Below are 23,161 nucleotides of genomic sequence, written 5' to 3'. Positions count from 1 at the left end.
TTATTAGTATTTTTTATTAAAAGATATGAATAATTAATTAATTAAATCTAAATTAAAAGATTTAATTAATTAGATTGAAAATCTTATTTATTATAGGGGCATTATAGTACTTTTAAAAATATGCAACACTTCTCTCTTCTCTATTTCTTCTCTCTTTCTCTTAAACCAATCAATATCTCAAATCTACTCTATTTCTCACATTATTCTCTCTTCTTATACTCTCTTTTATCTATTTCCCTCTTCACAACTTGTCTTTTAAACCAAACACACCCTAAAAGTGTTAAAGTGACAACTAATATAAAGAATAGTAAGGTTTTATTTATTAATTTTTTAAAATCCCTCTTTTGAAAAAGAAAACACTAACTTAGAAATGTTTTAGGGTGACCGATATACAATGTAACAACTATAAGTCTACAACCTACTCTATGTAGTTTAAAAATGAGTGTGTTTTCGCATATAAATTAAGGTACAGGATAATAATGTCATAAAATATTATATTTTTATTAAATTAATTTTAGTAATGTATTGGAGGTAGTGTATAATGTATAATTAAAATATACAATTGAAAAAATAAAATCATCTCTATATTAAAAAGAATCTGAGAGGGTTGACCTAGTGGGAGGATGCTTGAATCTCAAGGGTATGTTCCTTGAAGTTAATGATTTTTCTCTTTAAAACGACACTTATTTTAAATTGCGTGTATTAAATGTCAAAATAATTTTGGTCAAAAATAAAGTTAAAAGGATGGCTCAAAGTGCATGAATGAAAAAGAGGAGTGGGCAATTAAGAATCCTTTAATTCAATGGACACTTTAATTTCAAAAATAATAGTAGTAATATTTTAAAATGAAGCAGTGTTCTAAATTGAGAGTATCTCTGAATTTCAAGTGGAAATGTGATGTAATGCGTGACAGTTGCAATAGGCTTTTCCAAAGTGCTCTCTCTTACTACTGTATTTTAATTAAACACTTTTTTAAATTAATCGTCGGATCACACTTTTTATGTTTGAACATTACAAAAAAATAAAAAAAATAAAAAAATGAATTACTAATATAGAGTATATAAACAGCATTAACAACCGAAGGCTAACGGTGACAGTGTCTCTGAGTTCTCTATGTAACTGAGGGAGTGAATCAAACCAACAAGAAAGAAAGAAACAAAGGAAATACCATTTCCCTTTCTCTTCCTCCTCCCTCACGCAATTCCTTAACCCTAATTATTCTTTCTCTTCCTAAATTTCTCAATTCAATTTCAATTCTTCTTCTTCTGTAGTAACTAATCGACCATTTCCATGGCTACTATCTTCCGAGTCGCGTCCTCCTCCACCGCTCCTCCTCCGCCGCATAACTACCGTCTACGGAAAACTGCCGTTCCTAACGCTTTCTCTTTCCCGTCAATTTGTTCTGACAGGAGAATTGTTAGCTCCGGTGGCCGTAGATTGATTGTTGCTGCTAGTCCTCCTACTGAAGATGCTGTCGTGGCTACTGAACCGCTTACGAAACAGGATCTCATCGATTATCTCGCCTCTGGTTGTAAACCTAAGGATAGATGGAGGTGCGTGTTTCGCTCTCTTTGTTATCTGATTTACGCTTCTTGTTGTTTTTTAGTGGAATATATATTACTTTAGTTTTTTAGTTCTTTGTTATCTGATTTACGCTTCTTGTTGTTTTTTAGTGAAATATATATCACTTTAGTTTTTTAGTTTAATACATGCAGAGAGTTTTTGTTTTTGCTCTTTCTCTGTAAATTGTTGGAGAACTGCAGTTACAGTGTGTATCTGATTCGTGAATTTAGTACTAAATTAAATTTATATAGCTTGTGGAATAAATTGAAGAAGCAGTGATAGTTTAGGGATTCAATTGGTGATTTATTCAGTTTGTGCGAGTCTCATTTCAAATTATCAATTGTGATGTAGTAGTCCTCATATTACTGTCAGTTATTATAAACATCACTGTCTCGCTGATCAATGCTTAGGATAAAGTTCGAAAAAAATGAGTTGTTGTTTTGTAAAGCAACAAATCAAACTGAGACAAGTATACTTTTCTGAAGTGATAGACAAAAGTGGACAAAGGGCACATTTTTCTAGGTCTTGTATTTACATTTGACGACGTGTCTTTTTGTATTATAAAGTTTTGTCATAACTTGTAGCAACTGAATACTTTTCTTTGATGCATGGAATTTGAATTTTGTACTGTCTCTTATGTTTGTCATAACTTGTTGTATGCATGCAGTTAATTATTCACGTTCTCTTGCAGAATAGGTACTGAACATGAAAAGTTTGGCTTTGAGCTTGGAAGCTTGCGTCCTGTGAAGTATGAACAAATAGCAGAATTGCTGAATGGTATTGCTGAGAGATTTGACTGGGAGAAAATAATGGAAGGTGATAACATTATTGGACTCAAACAGGTAAGAGCTAATGTTTTTTATAAACAAGAAAAGCTATCATTTTTGTTTGAGATTTACATTTTGATCTGGTCTATGAAATACATCCTAATTATGCCTTGTTAGTGTTGGAGAATCAAAGTGTAATTGTTTCAAACATTATGTGAACCAGGGGAAGCAAAGCATATCATTGGAGCCAGGTGGTCAGTTTGAACTTAGTGGAGCCCCTCTTGAAACCCTGCATCAAACTTGTGCTGAAGTTAATTCGCACCTCTATCAAGTTAGTCTTGCATACTAGTTTTGAATTATATGATATAAGAATCTGTTTTTTTTTTTCTTTTCAATTTGTAATCATATTCCCAAGAAAAGTAAATATGCGTCGTCATCACAGTTATATTAATATAACCTTTGTATGTTGTGTGTTCTGACATAATTGATGATGACTAAATTTTGGTACTAGTTCACCATGTTTGATTTTTTGTAATCTGAGTAGAGACCAAGATATTTCATTCAGATCTGTTAATAATTTCCGTATATTTCTATTTTCAGGTAAAAGCTGTTACTGAGGAAATGGGAATTGGATTTCTGGGGATTGGTTTCCAGCCAAAGTGGGAGCGTAAAGACATACCTATGATGCCAAAGGTAGTTTTTTCCTCTCATCATTTTTCAAATCTTTGAACTAGTTGAGCATAATCAGCATGGTAATACAATCAGTTAATGTAGACAGTTTTATAAATGGATAAAATCCCTCTGTTTTTAGTCTGTTATTTTGGTTTGATTTCGTGACTTCAGGTTTAAAATAGCTGTTAAGACAAAAAAAAGGATTAAATAGTTGTCAAATTTGACAGCCCATCTATTCACTAACCATAGTGACCTGATATTATTGCAACGACTTTTTGTCAGTCACATCTGAGTTTGACAGGAATGACATCTGGAATTTGGATGATACTAGTGTAAAATATGATATTTTGTCGCCAGAATTTGTCTACAAAGATTGGTAGTTTATTTTGCACTTGAACAAAAGTCCTTCTCTTGGGTTTTTTTTCTTGTTGGACTGGTGAGTGGGTGGACAGCAATTTACGCCGGCCATACTGTTGCCTCTTGTTACATAACATTGTGTAATAGATGTAGAAATGATGTCACTTTATTTTCTGATTCTGGCTTTCATTTTAAAATTACAAATTTCAGTTGCATTGGTTGGTGTCTTAAGCTTTATCTATATACTTCTGATTTCACCATAAATATGGCTGTACCTGAGTTTATTGTTGCACATCTTAACAAGTGACAGATAACCTGTTAGGCAGGAAAAACCCTAGAGTGTTTAAAGGGGTATCTAGCATTTGAGACCAATTTCTAAACTTCAACCTTGAGGGCAACCTCAGGGGTCTCTTCTACGGGCGATAGGGTTAGGCACGAGCCAATTCCTAACAACAGGGAAAACTAAGTTAGGTTATATTCTAGAAGGAATGAATGAATAGTATAGAAGGCCAGGGATTTAGTTACAAGCACTTAAAATATCACCCAGGAAATTAGTAATCAAATAAGGTAGAGACGTGAGGAAAGGGCGTGTGAAAGAAATTTGTCAGAATTAGGGCACTCTTGTAAGGGGTGCCTCGTAAGAGGACTTTTTCTCTTGACCCTGGACTCGTATCAATAATACAAATCTATCATTTTCTCACTTTGGGTGTTCTTCAACTGACACCCCCACCATTTACTTTTGCCGTTACGGTTAGGCAGTGAGAGAATTTCCTTTTCTCTGTACAGTGGAGCTTATGCTCTGGAACTGTTTTACAGTTATCACTCTATTTTCATCATCATCAATAAAATTCATTCATCAGATTTTCTGTAGTATTAACTCTGCACTATCACAATTTTTAATATCTTTTGTAATCTACGAAGCAAGTCATGCCTGGGAAGGTCTGATAGCAGACTCTATAGTCTATTCTACTTAGTAACTGATCAGTTACAGTGCTTCTTTCTTTTACTTTAGTGGTTCTATTCAATTTCATACTATATCTGACTTTGTGTTGTGTTCAGGGAAGATATGAGATTATGAAAAAATACATGCCCACGGTTGGTTCTCTTGGGCTTGACATGATGTTCAGGACATGCACTGTACAGGTGAGCCGTGTGAAGTTGTTAGCTGACATTTATTCGACTATCGTGGTGGATATTAACTTAAACTCTCACAGGTCAATCTGGACTTTAGTTCTGAAGCTGACATGATCAGGAAATTTCGTGCTGGCCTAGCTTTGCAGCCTGTAAGAAACGTTGATATTTTTCTATTCTATTTATGAAAGAACTTTTTCAGTGATGTATGATGTAATTATTGTTACCTTAACAACAGATAGCAACAGCTCTTTTTGCAAATTCACCTTTCACAGAGGGAAAGCCCAATGGGTTTGTCAGTATGAGAAGGTACATGGAACTTCTGATGCAGTTGTTTCCTCTCTAACTTTGCTTTATTAAGGTGTCTTATCCCATTTTCATAATCTTGAAACAGTCATATTTGGACTGATACTGACAAGGACCGCACAGGCATGCTGCCTTTTGTTTTCGACGACTCTTTCGGGTAATAGATCATTTTTTAATCGTGAAGCATAATTACTTAACAGTTATTTCTATGCCTTCTAGTTTTAGGCTTCATGGCCTTTCTAAGATCTTTCATTTCTTTGCCGATTCAACGCAACTTCATATGTACTTTGGAAAATATACCCATTGAATGGCTGGGCAATATCAACAGTTGGCATTCATAAAAACTACATATTTATTAAGAAGAAGATTTCAATAAATATTTAACTTTAATATATCTTTCTTTAGGAAGTCATTCATAGGAAGTTAGAATTGTGATGGCTGTGTTATTTTCTGTAATAGTTAAAATTACTATTGTGTTGTGTTATCTTACATGATGAATTATCTTACATCTTTTTTGAAAAAAACAAAGCAATGTTGTTGATGGTTGAATATGGCCAAAGACCAAAATTCTGCCATATAAACACGCCATTGCGGCTATGGTGCTGCCATGGCGGCGGGCATTCCTTCACATATTGGCTATGGCCGTTGTCAAAAAATCTTCCACACCGTGACTGCCATTTAACAACAATGAAACAAAGTTTTCTCAGTGTTATTTCATGCAATGTTTTAGTTAATCTTTTTCCACTTATTTTGTTTTCGAACTCTCTAATTGCAGGTTTGAGCAGTACGTTGATTATGCTCTTGATGTTCCAATGTATTTTGCCTATCGGAATAAGAAATATATTGACTGCACTGGAATGACCTTCAGGGTTCCCATCTATCCTTAATATTCTTGTCATCTTAGGCTATATAATGTATCCCTGCAATTCTTTATTGTGAAACTTACTTTCCTTACCACAGAATTCATGTAGTCTTGCTTTCTTAAGCATATAGACTTGACTGTTTTTTTCATTGCAGGACTTTTTGGCAGGAAAGCTTCCTTGTATTCCTGGTGAATTACCGACTCTTAATGATTGGGAGAATCATTTGACCACTATATTTCCCGAGGTTTGTTTTTGTTGGTTTCACTATTTTACTGGTATCTGTTGATTTTTCCATTGTTTTTAGTTGTTTTACTATAAAACTTAAACATTACTCTTTTCAGGTCAGGTTAAAGAGGTATTTGGAGATGAGAGGGGCTGACGGAGGACCTTGGAGAAGGTTGTGTGCTTTACCAGCATTTTGGGTGAGTGGCGGCCTTCTACCTCTGCATGATATCTGTAGTGTGGTCACACTTTGTCCTTGAGAAAGTCACATAACATATTCAAAAGGAATAATGTTTTTAATAATGATTTTTTGAATCTATATATTTTTTTCAAGCACTTTTTTGCACGTTCTTCTATGACTTGTTTCAATTTGGTAACATAAGCTCACTGTAATTTTCTTGATTGTGCCAGGTAGGTTTATTGTACGATGAGGTTTCTTTGCAACGTGTTTTGGATTTGACAGCAGATTGGACTTTAGAAGAAAGAGAAATGCTAAGGAATAAGGTATCATTCTTGCAATATTTTTCATTTGTATTGTTCAACCCAGAAATGATTTTTCTTTTCATTAAATCTTTAACATGTCCCTTCATGCAAAATCTATTTGGGCTCGAAGCATGGGGTAAGCCCCATCTTGTTGTACTAGAAAAATGTAACTGGGGATTAACACTTGAACAAAATGGTGTTGAACCCATCTTAGAGCTTAAGTTACTTACAGAGCTTACAAAAGGATGAAGCAGAACAATTTCAATTTTTACTTGTTAGCCTCTTGAGTTCCAGACAGATTAATATGATTTGAAACCTGGATGAAAAAATATATTCCTTCTCTCTCACACACACTGACAACTGGAGTCTTTCTGGCAGGTTACTGTAACTGGTCTAAAGACACCATTTCGAGATGGTTTGCTGAAGCATGTCGCTGAAGAGGTTCTAGAGTTGGCAAAGGTAAGGTGTAATTATTTTTGTTATTGCTATTACCATCAATGTTGCTAAGGGCATGGATTGGTACAGGATGGCTTGGAAAGAAGAGGCTTTAAGGAATCAGGATTTTTAAATGCGGTAGCTGAGGTGGTTAGAACAGGTAATGAATTGTTAGATTATATACCTATCAACGAAGCATCTCTGATTATTCTTACATGCGCCAGATGGGCGTGTTCCATTTCAAAACAACTTGGTTTAATTAAATGTGTCTATTCAGAATTTATATATAGTAGGCCCTTGTTTTAGCTAGAGTCATCTTCAAAGCACTGGCCAATGTTCTGGTCTCTCATTAAACATTCTTCTGATTTCTGTTCTAGTGATGAGTTATGTAGTCTTCGTTCCAAACTGACTTCTAGTGGTTATAGAAGCTCTTCATATAATTGCTTATCATGTTAGTACATATATCTCTATAATGGCCGGCCGGATAGGTACCAGACTCTATATTACATCATATTAAAACTACTTAAAGTCTTCTGTTTTCATGTTATAATGCAATGCAAGTTTGAACCAATGCAAAATTGCCAAGATTGTTTTTTTACTTCTATACTTGTAATTTTATGTGTAGTACTGATAACGTTGAGATTGTGTGGTTGATCTATGGGTCAAAGTTATTATTTTTTGGCTTTTTTTTTCTCTCTGTTAAAATATATTGAGAGTCAGGATCCAAGGTGTCTAGCTTAACATACTTACACTTTCAATATCTTGCTTGCTGTAGATTGCAAATTAATTAATACAATCATTGGTAGCTTTTGTGAAATGTTTTCTGTTTTCTTGTGGTGGCAGGTGTCACTCCAGCTGAGAGGCTTTTGGAATTGTATCATGGAAAGTGGGAGCAATCTGTAGATCATGTGTTTGAGGAATTGCTTTATTAAGGTTCTTTCTGTGGGAGGTCAATAGTGTAAACCACCTTTTTTGTTTAGAATCGTGTGTAAAACTTTGGCTATAGTCTTGTTATCTCTCTTGGGTTAGATATAGGAAATAATATGTGATGTAATTTTTTGCCCTGTGAGGCTTATAAGTTTGGAAACGTGGTCAGATGAAACTGGTATTTATTCATGTCGGAAGTTTGAAAGTCACATCAGCCTAATAATTTTCACTGTAGTGTTGTGATATTTAATGGTATGTGGTAGATGCAAATGTTGTTTGAACGAACTCTCATTTTCTCTAATTCCAGACTGGATACCAAATTCTATTCATTAATGTTGATAACACTGTTTTTTTTGCAGCACTACTATTTACTTTATTGTTCAGCGTATCTCTTGACTGTATTCGAAAATACATCTTAATTAACCAAAATAGTGTCCACTTTTGTAACCTGCCTGATTTTAATGAGTTAGAATTGATTGATAGAGTGTCTTATTTACTTTGGCCTGTATCTCGAAAACCATCTGTCCAACAGCTTGTCTCTGATCTCTAATTCATGAAAGCTATGCTTACTTGCAAGCATGTTGCAGGTCACCGTAGATTAGATGAACTTGCTACCCTGTTACGAGAAAATGTGTTCTTTAATTCACCCGTTCTTAAAAATAAAATTATTTCATTATCATCGTTATTCATTTTGATTGATCAAAGAATGAAGTATTAGTTTTCATCTCTAATGATTAGTATCTGTATTCATGCGATGCATTGGTTTACAAATAGGGGTGGAAAATAGAGAAAATGTGTTCTTTAATTCACCAGTTCTTAAAACTCCCATTATTTCATTATCATCTTTATTCCTTTTGATTAATCAAAGAATGAAGTATTAGTTTTCATTTCTAATGATCAGTATCTGTATTCATGCGATGCATTGGTTTACAAATATGGGGTGGAAAATAGAGAAAATGTGTTCTTTAATTCACCAGGTCATAAAAGTAACATTATTTCATTATCATCGTTATTCATTTTGATTGATCAGAGAATGAAGTATTAGTTTTCATCTCTAATGATCAGTCTCTGTATTCATGCGATGCATTGACTTATAAATAGGGGTGAAAATATATTAGTTTAGACTAGGCTTTAGAAAACCTGAGTCTGACCTATGATAAAATTAAAAGGTCTGAGCTTTGTCTATGATCTATTATAGATTTTTTTTGGCTTGACCTGACATTTTTAAAAATTTGGTCTGAAAGCTTATTTAAAAGCCTGTTTCTCATTAAGGTTTTCAATTATTCGATAATACTTAAGAAGCCTTATAGACTGACCTATATATACATATATAAACTAACCTATTTAACATTTCTTATAATATATATACATATATAGGCCAATCCATACAACATTTTTCTAATATATATGCATTTATAGGTCAACCTATTTAAAATATTTTTAATATACATAAGCTGACCTATAAAGCTTCATAGACCTTTTTAATAGCCTAAGTCTAATATATTTAATTAAATATGCTTTTAAAAAAGACTAAGCCTAACATTTTTATTAAATAGGCTTGACATGACTTTGTCTTAACTAAATAAGTTAGGTTATAAGCTTAAATAGATTAGGTTATAGGACGACCTAACCTATTCCCATCTATATTTACAAAATAAATCATTCAAATTTTCAAGCTACTAACGGTTTGTTTGAAAGGGTTTTAATTTTTAGTTTTTAAAAACCATTTTGAAATATATATATATATATATATATATATATATATATATATATATATATATATAACTTTCCCATGCATTTACACTTAAACATCTAAATTAAAATACTCTAATGATATTTGCAACCTTCAATTGATAAAGACCTCAGTCAACTTGTGATTTTATTAATAGGAAGACTAGAAATTTTTTTAGAAAGCTAATTCAAACTCTAATGTACATCTCGTTGGCTGGAATAAAATTACGAAGCCCAAAAAGCTAGGTGGTCTTGTGATTCAGAAAGCAAGGCCAATAGCTCTATGTTGGGTAAGTTGGTTTGAGATCTCCACCGACATTGTGATTTCTTATAGGTCCAAGTTTTGAAGCATAAGTACATCAGTGAGGAAACATTTCTTAAAATGAAAAAGAAAATGGGACTAGTTACATGGAATGCAATAATGAAAGCTCTCCCAACTCTTAAAGATGAATTTGAATTTAGATTGGAGGATGAGAACTCCTCTTTCTGGTTTTCTAATTGGTCTAGGGTAGGAAGTTAGCGGAGCAGGTTCTCTATGTGAATATCTATGATATGAAAATGCGAGTGAATAATGTTTACTTGGATACAAATTGGAACTTCAACTCATTATATACTAATATTCCTACGGTTTTTTGTGACAGCCTAAAAGCGCTTCCCATTTGTTTGAATTCTCTGGTTTCAGATTGGTTAACTTGGAAAGGCAATTTAGACGATATTTATACTGCTTGGGAATGTTATAACTAGCTCAACAGACTTGACTTTGTTCATAATATTACAGACAATCACTCTTAGAAGTGTTTGTGGCATATTCATACTCCTAAGGTGAAATTCTTCCTTTGGACGATTTTACATTAGTCCGTTTCTACAAGATCAATATTGTGTCATCGTGGTATGCTCCAAACGAATATCTGTCTTAGATGCAATCAGGATGTTTAGACGAATATGCACTGCTTGAGAGACTGTGAATTTGCTACTCGCTTTTGGAAATCTATTAGCTTCTTGGACTTATTCTTCTTCTTGAAATCTATTATCTTTTTGGATGCTTGCTGGTGGTTGTGGAGGCTAGGAAAAAATTGTATCTTGCGGATGAAGTTATATCTTTCTATACTGTTAAACTCATCACTATTAATTATGCTAATTTATAGCTAAATATTTTCTCAAGCATAATATGACTCATACAATGAGAACAATCACGTGGAATGCACAAAAAGATAGTAATATGACTTTGAATGTTAATGGCAGTAGCCTTGGTAATCCTGACATCTCGAGTTTTAAAGGATTGATTCGAAATGATGTTGCTGCTTGGGTTTAGGGTTTTGCGAATGATATTGGCTATTACAACATCCTTCATGCCGAGCTAATGGTGTAAACACCTTAAAACATTGATAAAATGTTCATTTCTATTTCGTAAAACAATCACGAAGATAATATAAACATTAAGGGCATTACATACTAATACTCAACATTTAATTCAGGATATTAATAAAACATAAGAATTCAATTCAATTGCGAGGAAAATGATTAAACAAAGATCCCTGCCCGATGTTACAATATCAGAGTTATGAGCGAGTTAAAACAAATAGTCAGCTTGAGGCTCGGCAAAACATGAAATAACCTAAAGCAAAACGAACATCTTATACTAATAGCTGCTATGTCACTCCTCAAACTCAACCCGAGAGTTACATGCGTAGATTCGTATGCATAACATCATAAGAAACAAGGAAGGGGTAAGAATACATTCAATAATTATCATTGGCATAATAACATCTAGGATAGTTCAAAATACATATACATTCGTAAGCACGACACACAATAATATCATAATAAGTTTAATAATGCAAATGTAATGCTCATCTCCTCTATTCCCATACATGTGGTACCATCACCAGATTTTAGAGTTATGATATTGAGAATCCTAAATCCCTGGAGTGAAATCCTAAATCGCCAGACCGAAGTCCTAAAATTGTCAGATCAAAGTCCTAACCTAACTCCAACATATATGATGCATGATAATGACAAGCAAATGCAATGCTTCCAGTTAAGGCTAATGCCGGTTCTCATGAACCTAAAAATCACCGCCCACTGGGCTACACACCAGTTCTCTCTAAAATTAACACTAGCAACACTTGTTATTATTAAACCTCGAGTTATTAACACGGTCACTCGCAGCACACCATAATATCATATCAACACCGGACTTGCATCCCAACTTTAACAACTTAAGACATTACATATTATCAAGATATTGGACTAAAATCGCATAACCCTTTATCAAGACATAACTCTTATCTTGCAGCACTCACAACTGAGGTTACACATGTATTCATCGAAACACTCGGTTAATCTTTTCCTACATCATTTATCTTACAAACATATCAATCGAAAATATTTGTTGGTGTTAACAAATTTCAAAAAAAAATTAAATTAATTTACCAGCATACTAAATTATATTTATTAGGCCAACAATAAGAAAAAATAGCAGCGAGTGTAATTATAAATATGCATGTTTTCCTTTCTTCTTTTGCCATTTAAAAATAGTGAAAGCATGCATTTCTCATAAAAAAAATTGAATTGGAAATAAAAACTACAATTAATATATTTGAAATAAATTTACAAATAACTAAAAGTATTATCTAGTAAATATTATTTACACAAAATTATTGAGAATTTCTTCACCCACCTCCCAACCTTCTTGGCCACCTCCGGTGAATTTACCACAATACCCCTTGTTTCGGAAGTTCATTTCCGAAACGGTACTTTTTTTTGGAAAAAAGGTGTTTTCGGAAATGAACTTCCGAAAACGTGTTTTTTTTAATATAAAATATTGATTTCGGAGATGCATCTCCGAAATAAAGTCACTTTTCAGAAAATGTGGTGTTTCGGAAGTTCATCTCCGAGCGCACCCCCCTTGGAGGAATTCGGAAATGCACTTCCAAAAATAGGTCTGGACAGAAGAAAATGAACAATTCGCTTTATTTAATCGGGTGAAAATTACAACGATAATATTACATAAAATTAAAGTTACATATTGTTAAACACGGGTAGGTGGGGATGAGAGAGTGGTGGGGAGAAAAAAAGGCTTCCAAATTTCAAAAGGTTTATTTATTATTTTAATAAAAATACGTACAACTGAAAGTAACAAATGACGGAGGAGGTGTAACCGGAGCCGAAACATATGACGGAGGAGGTGGATGTCCGGAGGAAGAAGACCCGGAGGTACGTCCACCGCGAGACAAAGGAGCCAATCAATGTAAGCTATAATTTATCATTATCATCAGGGGACGTCATTACAAAAAATTGGAAAAAAAATCTTATTATTTTTAATCTTGATTTTTTAGAAATGACCTCCCCAGATGATAATCATAAACTATAGCTTACATTGATTGGCTACTTTGTCTCGTGGTGGACGTATCTCCAGTTCTACTTCCTCCAGACATCCACCTCATCCGTCATATGTTCCGACCCCGGTTACCACTTCCAAAAACTAACATGATAAATCCAATACAAATACACTGTGCGATACAATCCGAAATCAGAACAAAACAAAACAAAAACATGTTATTCTGCCCGACGAGCGTTACAAAATACACATCAAACAAAAAAAAACACGTTATTCTTCCCGACGAGCGAACTCCTCCGAATGAAGATAATTATACCAATCCTCATCCCACTCAGTCTCAGAACCATCAGCGTTGATCACGACTCTCACGCCTGAAGATTGAGCTTGAGCATCCGGGCCCCGGGCCCCCTGGGAACGAGAAGTAGAGCCGGTCGAAACCTTCTTCTTCTCCTTCACCTCCTTCACCTCCTTCATCTCCTTCACCTCTTTCACCTCTTTCTTTGAAGAATCCTTTCTTCCCTTAGCGCCCTCTCTAGAAGACATGTTCATGTAAACAATTGAAATCGATTAATATGCGAGACAAAATAAAAAACAAAAAAATTTGAACTTCTGATACATTTCGGAAGTTCATTTCCGAAAACTGGGATGGAGGTGTTTTCGGAAATGAACTTCCGAAACACCCCTGCGATGGAGTTTTCTGCAACTTCCATGGCAGACCCCTAAACCAAACTTCAAACCAAATCAAAATGCTTCTAAACAACCTAAATACTACTAACAACCTAACCATATATCATTTATGCAATTAAAACCCTAAATAACATGCATTTGAATAATAGATCTAAAAATTTCAAAACTTACAAAGTGTTAGGATTGAGGGCTTTTGAATGTTGTTTAGCAGTGTGATTGGAGCCTTGATGCAGCTTTGGAATTCTGTTTGCACAAATTTTCGCCTCTGCCACTTTTTGTTTTGATTTAGGGTAAATGATTGGGGGAGGGGGAGTGTTTTGATAAATCTGCAGAAATCGCAGTATTTCGGAAGTGAACTTCCGAAATAATTGTTTCGGAAATGAACTTCCGAAGTAAGTCAGTTTTTTTAAAAAAACACGCTTTCGAAAATGAACTTCCGAAGCAGGGGTAGTTTTGGTTTTTCGCAGGAGGTGACCACCCATAGGGAGGTGGGTAAAGAAATTTTCAAATTATTGGGTTGGTATAAATAGTTAAATAAGAATGTATCAAACCAAACATTTGAGTTCGAATGATAAACGAATTTCTAATAAAGAAAGAAGGTTTAGAAAAATACTAAGTTCAAATGGTCACTTTCATAATTGTGTACATTTGAAGATGAATGAATAAGTGCATATTTGAATACACGTTTGCCATAGCTAGACGTGTGTTATAACTTCTAGCCAGATGCACGTTTATGGCTAGACGCAAGTTTGTACCGTTTATCCAAACATAGCATAAGAAGAATAGTGGTGAACTGGTGGTTAAGATAGAGAAAAATGTACCAGAGACACGCTTATGAATATATAAAGAAATAAATTTGTTACCTATTTTGGTAACTTTAATAATTTTAGTAGGAGTAGTACATATTTGAAGATGAATAATGATAAACAGAATAAATTTGTTACCTATTTTGGTAACTTTTTTTTACTTAAATGTCTCATTTTCAAAACCGCTTCTCATTGCCACAATCATTCTACACTTGTCACAATCATCTGCACTTCCACTGCATGTCCCACGATTTCCCAAGTTTTTTTTCTCTCTCTCTCTATTACTCGTATAAGCATTAATGTCAGCAAATTTCATTATTTTTTATGCCCTCTCTTTCTCTAGTTCGATTTTCATTTCTACTATTATTTGCTAAACACGTTATTTTTGATGCTGTCTCTTTCTCTCTTTCTCTATTATGTAGGTGCAGTTCCATTTCTACGGTCATGGATAATATAATTTTTTTCCTGCCTTTTTATTATTGGTTGTGTAGTGAAATATGAGATAATTCCTCCTTAATATTGAGGTACGCATTTTCATTTTTCATGCCAGTTATTTCATCTTAAAAGTATACCATCTTCTTTTCAATGAGCTTCTATTTAATCCGGAATTGCATAATTCGAATGCTAACAAAGCCAATTTCCATAATAGAAAGAGTTATCTTGTCATAAATTTCAAGTTTTAAAAGAAATAGTTTAAATTGTTATATATCTTACCTTTATAACTTAGTAGCATAGCACTTTGATACTTAATTATTATTATTATTATTATTATTATTTTTTGCATAATGTAAATTTTTATCTAATGATATTTTTTTAATTTTGTTGAGTTTTGGTGATCTCAATATATTTTATATTTCATAAATATAACTTATATTTTGCAGGGTCGGTCCAATATATTTAGGGGCTCTGTTTTAGTTTAAACAATAAGTCTATTTTTTTAAAATAAAATCAATTTTAATATTTAGAAATATAATTATATGTTAATCAAATAAAACACTAAAAAATTTAGAGAAAAGGGATGATGCACTGACAGTGTAAAATATTTTTACACTGTCAACCAATCACCACCCATGTATCCAATTAAACCATTTTTTTATTTAAAAAAAACTTAATGACATGGAACATTTATAATTTTCTATTAGATGACAGTGTAAAATTATTTTACACTGTCAGTGCACTACCTTTTAACTCAAAAATTTAAAGCATTATAATTATTAATTTTTTTATATAAATTTATATTTTTAATATTTTATTTACTTTTAATATTTTTTTATTTTTTTATAAAAAAAAGTGGACTCTAAGATTTCTGCCGCATCCTACATTTTGTGAAAGGCCGGACCTGACATTTTTATATATTATTAACAAAAGTAATATTTGGTTTAACTTAATGTGTAATCAATAATAAAATATATTATAATATTAATGAGGTTTGGTAGGAAGTAATTTATGCAAGAAGGATAAGAATAGGCGGGTGCGGTTATCGTAGATAAAAATTTATGCACCATGCATAAATTATTATAGATCTTTAGATGAAATTGTATACATCAATTGTTATTACTCAATACTCAATACTGAATTTTCAATGACTTATATAAGCTTATGCATGGTGCATAAGAAAATCCTTATGCATATTAATCAAAGCCAGAATAGGCACATGGCCGAATCCTAAATTAACATTTAATAATAAACTCAGATTTTAGTGGAATGCATAGGATGATTGCATATTAAATTAGGAGATCTAATAATTCATTCATCGGTATCATCGTACTTGATTATTTTATTCCCCAAGGAGAGACATTGTGTTAGTGCTGTCCTTCAAGAAATAATAATTTACTAAAAATTGTATACAGCTGTATGCATGTTTCCATTAATTAATTCACGTGGCTTACTACTGCTATAGACAGTGATTATTATTATAATAAAATAACATCCATTACAAAACTATAGGAATGTTCTAACAGTTTCTATTTCTAGTCAATTTGGTTTGACAGGAGAGTTGTTAGTTCCGGCGGCCGTAGATTGATTCTTGCTGCTGCTACTCCAACCGTTACCATTATCATGGCTGCTATATTCACAGTCGCTTCTTCTTCTGCTCCTCCTCTAAGCCACCGCGCAATACCGAATAACTTTCCTCTACGGAAAACTTCAGTTTCGAATAGTTTGTATTTCTTGTCAGTTTGTTCTGACAGGAGAGTTGTTAGATCCGGTAGTGGCGGTAGATTGAGTGTTGCTGCTAGTCCTGCGACTGAAAGTGTTGTGGTTGATACTGCACCGCTTACCAAACAGGATCTTGTTGATTACCTTGCATCTGGTTGTAAGCCCAAGGATAAATGGAGGTGCATCTTCACTTCTCTTTATTACGTGATTTACGCTTCTTGTTATTTTTTACCAGAAGTTTCAATACATGTAGACACTTATTGTTTTTGATTTATTTATTTATTGTTGGGGTTGATTGAAAATATAAATTTTGAATAAGTCTCACATCCGTTTAGTTTTGTAAAGAAAGATTAATCCAAATTTAACGAAAAGATTTAAGTTTTTCGTTACAAAATACACTAGATAAAGACACTTTAATAACATAGATTTAAGTTTTTCGTTACAAAATATACTAGATATTGACACTTTAATAACATAATGACTTTTATTTGTTTTCTTATACTATTATAATAGAATATATTTAAATATTTATTTTGAAAAGTTATGAGCATATTTGGATTTGGATTTAGCGGTGTAATCAGTTCTATTTGAATCAATTTTTTTGTCAAAAAAATATTCGGACAGATGATATCTTCATTAATTTAATTTAATTTGGTTTAGTTAGGTTTTTAGTATTTTTCAAAAATAAAACTGAATCAAATTAATCCGTTTGATTTGATTGATTTACTATATTTTTTTAAAATATTATATTTATTTGTGTAGTATTTTGCACTATCTTATATTTTTGGTATATTTTATGCTAATAATTTTTAAATAATAATTTTATATAATGTATTTCATGTTTTATTGTGTAGTATTTTGCACTATCTTATTTTTGGTATATTATATGCTAATAATTTTATATAATTTATTTCATGTTTTATTGTGTAGTATTTTGTACTATCTATTTTTTTGGTATATTTTATGCTAATAATTTTTAAATAATAATTTTATATAATTTATTTTGTGCTTTATTTTTTAAAACAATTTATAAGTTGTTATTAATTCATACAAAATAGTCATATAATTTTCATTCGTCATGAAATAAGTTCACTTTTAAATAAAAAAGTTGACACTTGATATCATAAGGTTGAGAAGAGATTTGAAAGCTTAATAAATAAAATACAATAATAAAAATAAAATATTTCAATACACATAGATTAACATGTATCATATATCAAACACACATGAAAAAAAAATATTTTGTAACAAGAGGAATTTGATTGAAGAAGAACAAAAAAACAAAGTTAAAAATTAAAACTAACGAAGAGAACTTGAACACAATAAGCGACCATATCATATCAAAACAACTGTAGAGAGTAACGATGGTGGCAGGTGAAGAGAGCAACAGTTTAGTAAGAGCAAGTTTTTATGACTTATGATTTTTACTTTTCATGTTCGGAGTTTGGTTCCAAGAGTATGTTTTTTTGAAAGAAAGAAGTGTAACCAAAGATGGAGAATGGTTGGACCTATACAAAATTTGAGGTGGAGTAAAAGATTTAAAGCTTAATTATAGCTAATGGTTCGGTTCATCAATTTTGCGCTTCATAAAAACTGAAACCAAGAATGGAACCAAACTCCGTCGATTTTCATTGGTTCGTTTCGATTTTGAAACCAAACCAGAAACAATCCGTTTTTTTCGTTTTAGTTTGGTTTGGGTTATCGGTTTAATTCATTTTTTATGATTTGGTTACACCCCTACTCAGATCTGGAGGATCTAAAGTGGTTGAGAGTAAATTATAAATTGTATCAATTTTGGTATAATGTTATTTTTTGGTTGTTATTTGACATCGACTGTGGTTTTTTTCTCGAGTCTATTCTTTTTCTCTCTATCTTGGTTTTTTCCCAACAACCGGTAAGCTTTTGTTCTATTTAGGTATTGAAAAGGTGGTGTTTTGAATGAGTTTTTGAGCTGCAGCCACAAATAAAATTTTGGAGTGGTTTAGTTTCAAGAGAAATATATTCTTAATGATAGAGTATATAATTGTTGATGATGACATTGTGAAATTCTTGAAGTGGTTTAGCTATAAGTGAAATATATTCTTTATGAAAGTATGATATTTTTTGAATTATGATTGTCAAGACAATCTAATTTTTTTTGAAGTGGTTAGCTTCAAGTGACTATACTCTTTATGGTGGAATATGATGGTTCTTTTAAATTATGATTGTCGGTAAAGACAATGGAAGCTGGTGTATTATTTTCAATTAAGGTGGAGATTGTTGGAAATTTGGGATTGATTGAAAATATATATGTTGAAATTCTTCGTTACAAAATGCATTAGTCAAAAACACTTTGAATTTATATTTGATGTATGAAATTTGATCTGTCTCTTATGTTTGTCATAACTTGTTTATATGCATAAAGTTAATTATTTACGTTCTCTTGCAGAATAGGTACTGAACATGAAAAGTTCGGTTTTGAGCTTGGAAGCTTGCGGCCTTTGAAATATGAACAAATAGCAGAATTGCTGAATGGCATTGCCGAGAGGTTTAACTGGGAAAAATTAATTGAAGGTGATAACATTATTGGACTCAAACAGGTAAGCTAATATTTTTTATGCACAAGAAAAGTTATCATTTTTGTTTCAGATTTACATTTTGATCTAGTCTATGAAATACTTCCTGATTATGCCTTGTTTACTGTTGGAGATCTCAAAGTGTACTTTTTTCGAACATTATGTGAACCAGGGAAACCAAAGCATATCATTGGAGCCAGGTGGTCAGTTTGAACTTAGTGGAGCTCCTCTTGAAACCCTGCATCAAACTTGTGCTGAAATTAATTCGCACCTCAATCAAGTTAGTCTTACGTACTAGTTTTGAATTATATGATAAAAGTATCTGTTTTTTGTTTTCAATTAGCAATCATATTCCCTTCATAAGTCAATATGCATCGCCATCACAATTATAGTCATAAAGCTTCTGTATGTTGTGTGTTTTGACATGATAGACGATGACTAAATTTCGGTACTAGCTCATGTTGGATTTTATGTAATCTGACTAGCCACCAAGATGTTTAATTCAGATCTGTTAATTATTTCTGTATATATTTCTATTTATAGGTTAAAGCTGTTACTAAGGAAATGGGAATCGGATTTTTGGGGATTGGTTTCCAGCCAAAGTCGGAGCGCAAAGACATACCTTTGATGCCAAAGGTAGTTCTTTTTCTCTCTCCTCAATTTTCAAATCTTTGAACTGGTTGAGCATAATCAATAGTATCAGTTAGCATAGACAATTTTATAGTTATCACACTATTTTCATCATCATCAATAAAATTCATTCATCACATTTTTGGTGTATTTACTTTGCTCTATCATAATTTTTAATATCTTTGTGATATCAACGGCATAGGTCATGTCTGGGAAGGTCTATTAGCGGCCTCTATTCCACTTAGTAATTGAACAGTGACAGCACTTCTTTCTTTTACTTTTTGTGGTTCAGTTCAATTACATGCTATATTTGACTCTGTATTATGGCTCAGGAAAGATATGAGATTATGAATAACTACATGCCCAAAGTTGGTTCTCTTGGGCATGAGCAGATGTACAGGACATGCACTGTACAGGTGAGTGTGTGAATTTTTGTTAGCTGACATCTAATCATCTATCATGTTGGATATTAACTTAAACTCTTACAGGTCAATCTGGACTTTAGTTCTGAAGCTGACATGATCCGGAAATTTCGTGTTGGCCTAGCTTTGCAGCCTGTAAGAAATGCGATATTTTGATGTTATATTTATTAAGGAACTTTTTCAGTGATGTAATTATTGTTACCTTAATTAACAACAGTTAGCGACAGCTCTTTTTGCAAATTCACCTTTCATAGAGGGAAAGCCCAATGGGTTTGTCAGTATGAGAAGGTACATGTAACTTCTCATGCAGTTGTTTCCTCTCTTACTTTGCTTTATTAAGGTGTCTTATCCCATTTTCATAAACTTGAAACAGTCATATTTGGACGGATACTGACAACGACCGCACAGGCATGCTGCCTTTTGTTTTCAATGACTCTTTCGGGTAAGAGATAATTTTAGAATCGCAAAGCATTATTACTTAAAACAGTTAGCTCTGATCCTTTCCTAGATCTTTCAATTCTTTACTGATTCGGCGAACATTCATATAACCTGTACTTGGAAAATATACACATTTTGCTTTGTTTTTTTTTTTATAAAAAAACCAATGTTGTTGATCGTGGATGGTGGAAAAGGGATAAAGACCTAAATTCCACCATATAAACATGCCATTGTGGCTATGATGCCGCCATGGCTGGCTTTCCTTCACATATTGACTATGGTTGTTATAAAAAAAATCTTCCACGCCATGGCTGCCATTTAACAACAATGAAACAAAGTTTTCTCAATGTTTATATCATGCAATGTTTTAGTAAATATTTTTCCACTTATTTTATTTTGGAACTCTCTGATTGCAGGTTTGAGCAGTACGTTGATTATGCTCTTGATGTTCCAATGTATTTTGCATATCGGAAAAAGAGATATATCGACTGTACTAGAAATACCTTCAGGGTTCCCATCTATCCTTAATATTCTTTTCATCTTAGGCTATATATAAAGTATCCCTGCTGTTCTTTATTGTGAAACTTAATTTCCTTACCACAGAGTTCATGTAGCCTTGGCTTTCTTAAGCATAGAGACCTGACTGTATTTTTCATTGCAGGACTTTATGGCAGGAAAGCTTCTTAGTATTCCTGGTGAATTACCGACTCTTAATGATTGGGAGAATCATTTGACCACTATATTTCCCGAGGTTTCTTTTTATTGGTTTCAAAATTTTTGTTGATTTTTCCATTGTTTTGCAGCGTGTTTTTAGCTGTTTTACTAAAAACTTAAACATTACTCATTTCAGGTCAGGCTAAAGAGGTATTTGGAGATGAGAGGGGCTGACGGAGGACCTCGGGAAAGGTTGTATGCTTTACCAGCATTTTGGGTGAGTGGCAACCTTCTATTTGTGCATAATATCTGTAGTGTAGTCCCACTTTGTCTTTGAGAAAGTCTCATAACATATTCAAAAGGAATAATGTTTTTAATAATTTTTTGAAACTATATATTTTTGCACGTCCTTCTATGACTTGCTTCAATTTGGTAACATAAGCTCAATGTAATTTTATTGATTGTGCCAGGTAGGTTTATTGTACGATGAGGTTTCTTTGCAGCGTGTTTCTGATTTGATAGCAGATTGGACTTTAGAAGAAAGACAAATGCTAAGGAATAAGGTATTATCCTTGCAATATTTTGGGTGATTTTTCCTTTTATTAAATCTTCAACATGCCCCCTTCATGCAAAATCTATTTCAATCTTGAACAAAATGGCGTTGAACCTGTCTTAGAGCTTAAGTTACTTGCAGAGCTTACAAAAGGATGAAACTGAACTATTTCAATTTTTACTTGTTAGCATCTTGGGTTTCAGACTGATTAGTATGATCTGAAACTTGAAAGGGAAATATATTCGTTCTCTCTCTCTCTCTCTCTCTCTCTCTCACTGACAACTGGAGTCTCTTTGACAGGTCCCTGTAACTGGTCTGAAGACGCCATTTCGAGATGGTTTGCTGAAGCATGTCGCCGAAGAGGTTCTAGAGTTGGCAAAGGTAAGGTGTAATTATTTTTGTTATTGGTATTACCATCAATGTTGCTAAGGGCATGGATTGGTATGTATCTACAGGATGGCTTGGAAAGAAGAGGCTTTAAAGAATCCGGATATTTAGATCCGGTAGCTGAGGTGGTTAGAACAGGTAATGAATTTTTAAATTATAACAACTTGGTTTAGTTAAATGTGCATATTCATAAGGTGTCAATCTTAACATACTTGCACTTTCAATATGTTGCTGTTGATTGCAAATTAATCAATAGAATCATTGGTAGCATTTGTGAAATGATTAATCTGTTTTGTTGTGGTGGCAGGTGTGACTCCAGCTGAGAGGCTTTTGGAGTTGTATCATGGAAAGTGGGAGCAATCTATAGATCATGTATTTGAGGAATTGCTTTATTAAGGTTCTTTCTGTGGGAGGAATTAATAGTGTAAACCACCTTTAGTCCTGTTATCTAAGTAGATAGACATTTCAGCATTACAAGCAATTCTTCTAAAGACAGGAGGGTTTCCCAAAGAGCATGGAACATGAATGTCCTAAAGTGCATGCGATTGGAGAATGAAACTAGTAGGTAGTTGGAGTTGTTAAAATGTACTGTTTTAGTAAGTTAGAATTGATTGATAGACTACCTTATTTACTTCGTCCTGTATCTCGAAAACCATTTGTCCAACAGCTTGTCTCTAGTTTCTACCTCATGAAACCTATGTTTACTTGCAAGTATGTTTCATGTCACTATGGGCAAATTGACGTGTAATAAATCTACTTGCTTTGCTATTCATTTTCTTATATATAAACTTATAGATACAACTCTTTTCTTTTTTGGTTTAATAGTTAACTACTGCTTGGCAGAGTATATACCATAACACACAGCATGTCAAAAAACATTATCAAAAAGCCTGTAATTTGTATTTAAAACAGAAATCTCTAGCAGCGCATATCATTCACATGATTATTTCTTCAGATACACTCAGTGGCGGAGCCAGAAAGTTTAGGAAGTCTGAGCAAAAATATTACATCCTGTTTTTATTAATTTTACACTCGGTTTCTACTAATTTTGTCCTAGATTTTGTGTAAAAATTCT

At 33.0% G+C, this 23,161-nt stretch overlaps 1 protein-coding gene across 3 annotated transcripts; it reads left to right on the top strand.

Annotated features, from left to right (window-relative positions):
* The first annotated feature begins 1,074 nt into the window (after positions 1–1,074).
* On the top strand, positions 1,075–22,858 carry LOC131603632 (glutamate--cysteine ligase, chloroplastic). Of its 3 annotated transcripts, XM_058876026.1 has the most exons (16): positions 14,693–14,814; positions 16,265–16,626; positions 18,876–19,026; positions 19,175–19,282; positions 19,546–19,638; positions 19,965–20,048; positions 20,121–20,189; positions 20,272–20,342; positions 20,428–20,496; positions 20,909–21,002; positions 21,154–21,243; positions 21,343–21,423; positions 21,617–21,709; positions 22,000–22,080; positions 22,155–22,224; positions 22,394–22,858. In XM_058876026.1, exons 2-16 carry the CDS (start codon positions 16,349–16,351, stop codon positions 22,480–22,482), a joined length of 1,521 nt encoding a protein of 506 aa, XP_058732009.1. In that variant the 5' UTR covers positions 14,693–14,814; positions 16,265–16,348; the 3' UTR covers positions 22,483–22,858. The 3 variants fall into 3 exon arrangements, with proteins under 3 accessions (XP_058732012.1, XP_058732011.1, XP_058732009.1); XM_058876029.1 differs by lacking the exons at positions 14,693–14,814; positions 16,265–16,626; positions 18,876–19,026; ... (9 more) ...; positions 21,617–21,709; positions 22,000–22,080 and adding exons at positions 1,075–1,553; positions 2,255–2,405; positions 2,554–2,661; ... (8 more) ...; positions 6,293–6,385; positions 6,743–6,823; XM_058876028.1 differs by lacking the exons at positions 14,693–14,814; positions 16,265–16,626; positions 18,876–19,026; ... (11 more) ...; positions 22,155–22,224; positions 22,394–22,858 and adding exons at positions 1,076–1,553; positions 2,255–2,405; positions 2,554–2,661; ... (10 more) ...; positions 6,890–6,959; positions 7,643–8,011.
* Positions 22,859–23,161: the final 303 nt, after the last annotated feature.

This window comes from Vicia villosa, linkage group LG5 (assembly GCF_029867415.1).
Source record: "Vicia villosa cultivar HV-30 ecotype Madison, WI linkage group LG5, Vvil1.0, whole genome shotgun sequence".
In the NCBI taxonomy this organism is placed as follows: domain Eukaryota; kingdom Viridiplantae; phylum Streptophyta; class Magnoliopsida; order Fabales; family Fabaceae; genus Vicia; species Vicia villosa.
The sequence above is the reverse complement of the archived record's forward strand: the minus strand, read 5'-3'. Positions and strand labels throughout refer to the sequence as shown.

What these genes read in the sequence shown, in the direction of transcription:
- LOC131603632 (XM_058876026.1), top strand. Translation starts at nt 16,349, where the DNA reads ATGGCTGCTATATTCACAGTCGCTTCTTCTTCTGCTCCTCCTCTAAGC. An exon ending in AAGCCCAAGGATAAATGGAG is followed by an intron (nt 16,627 to 18,875) that starts GTGCATCTTCAC and finishes GTTCTCTTGCAG; the next exon opens with AATAGGTACTGAACATGAAA. An exon ending in TTAATTCGCACCTCAATCAA is followed by an intron (nt 19,283 to 19,545) that starts GTTAGTCTTACG and finishes TTCTATTTATAG; the next exon opens with GTTAAAGCTGTTACTAAGGA.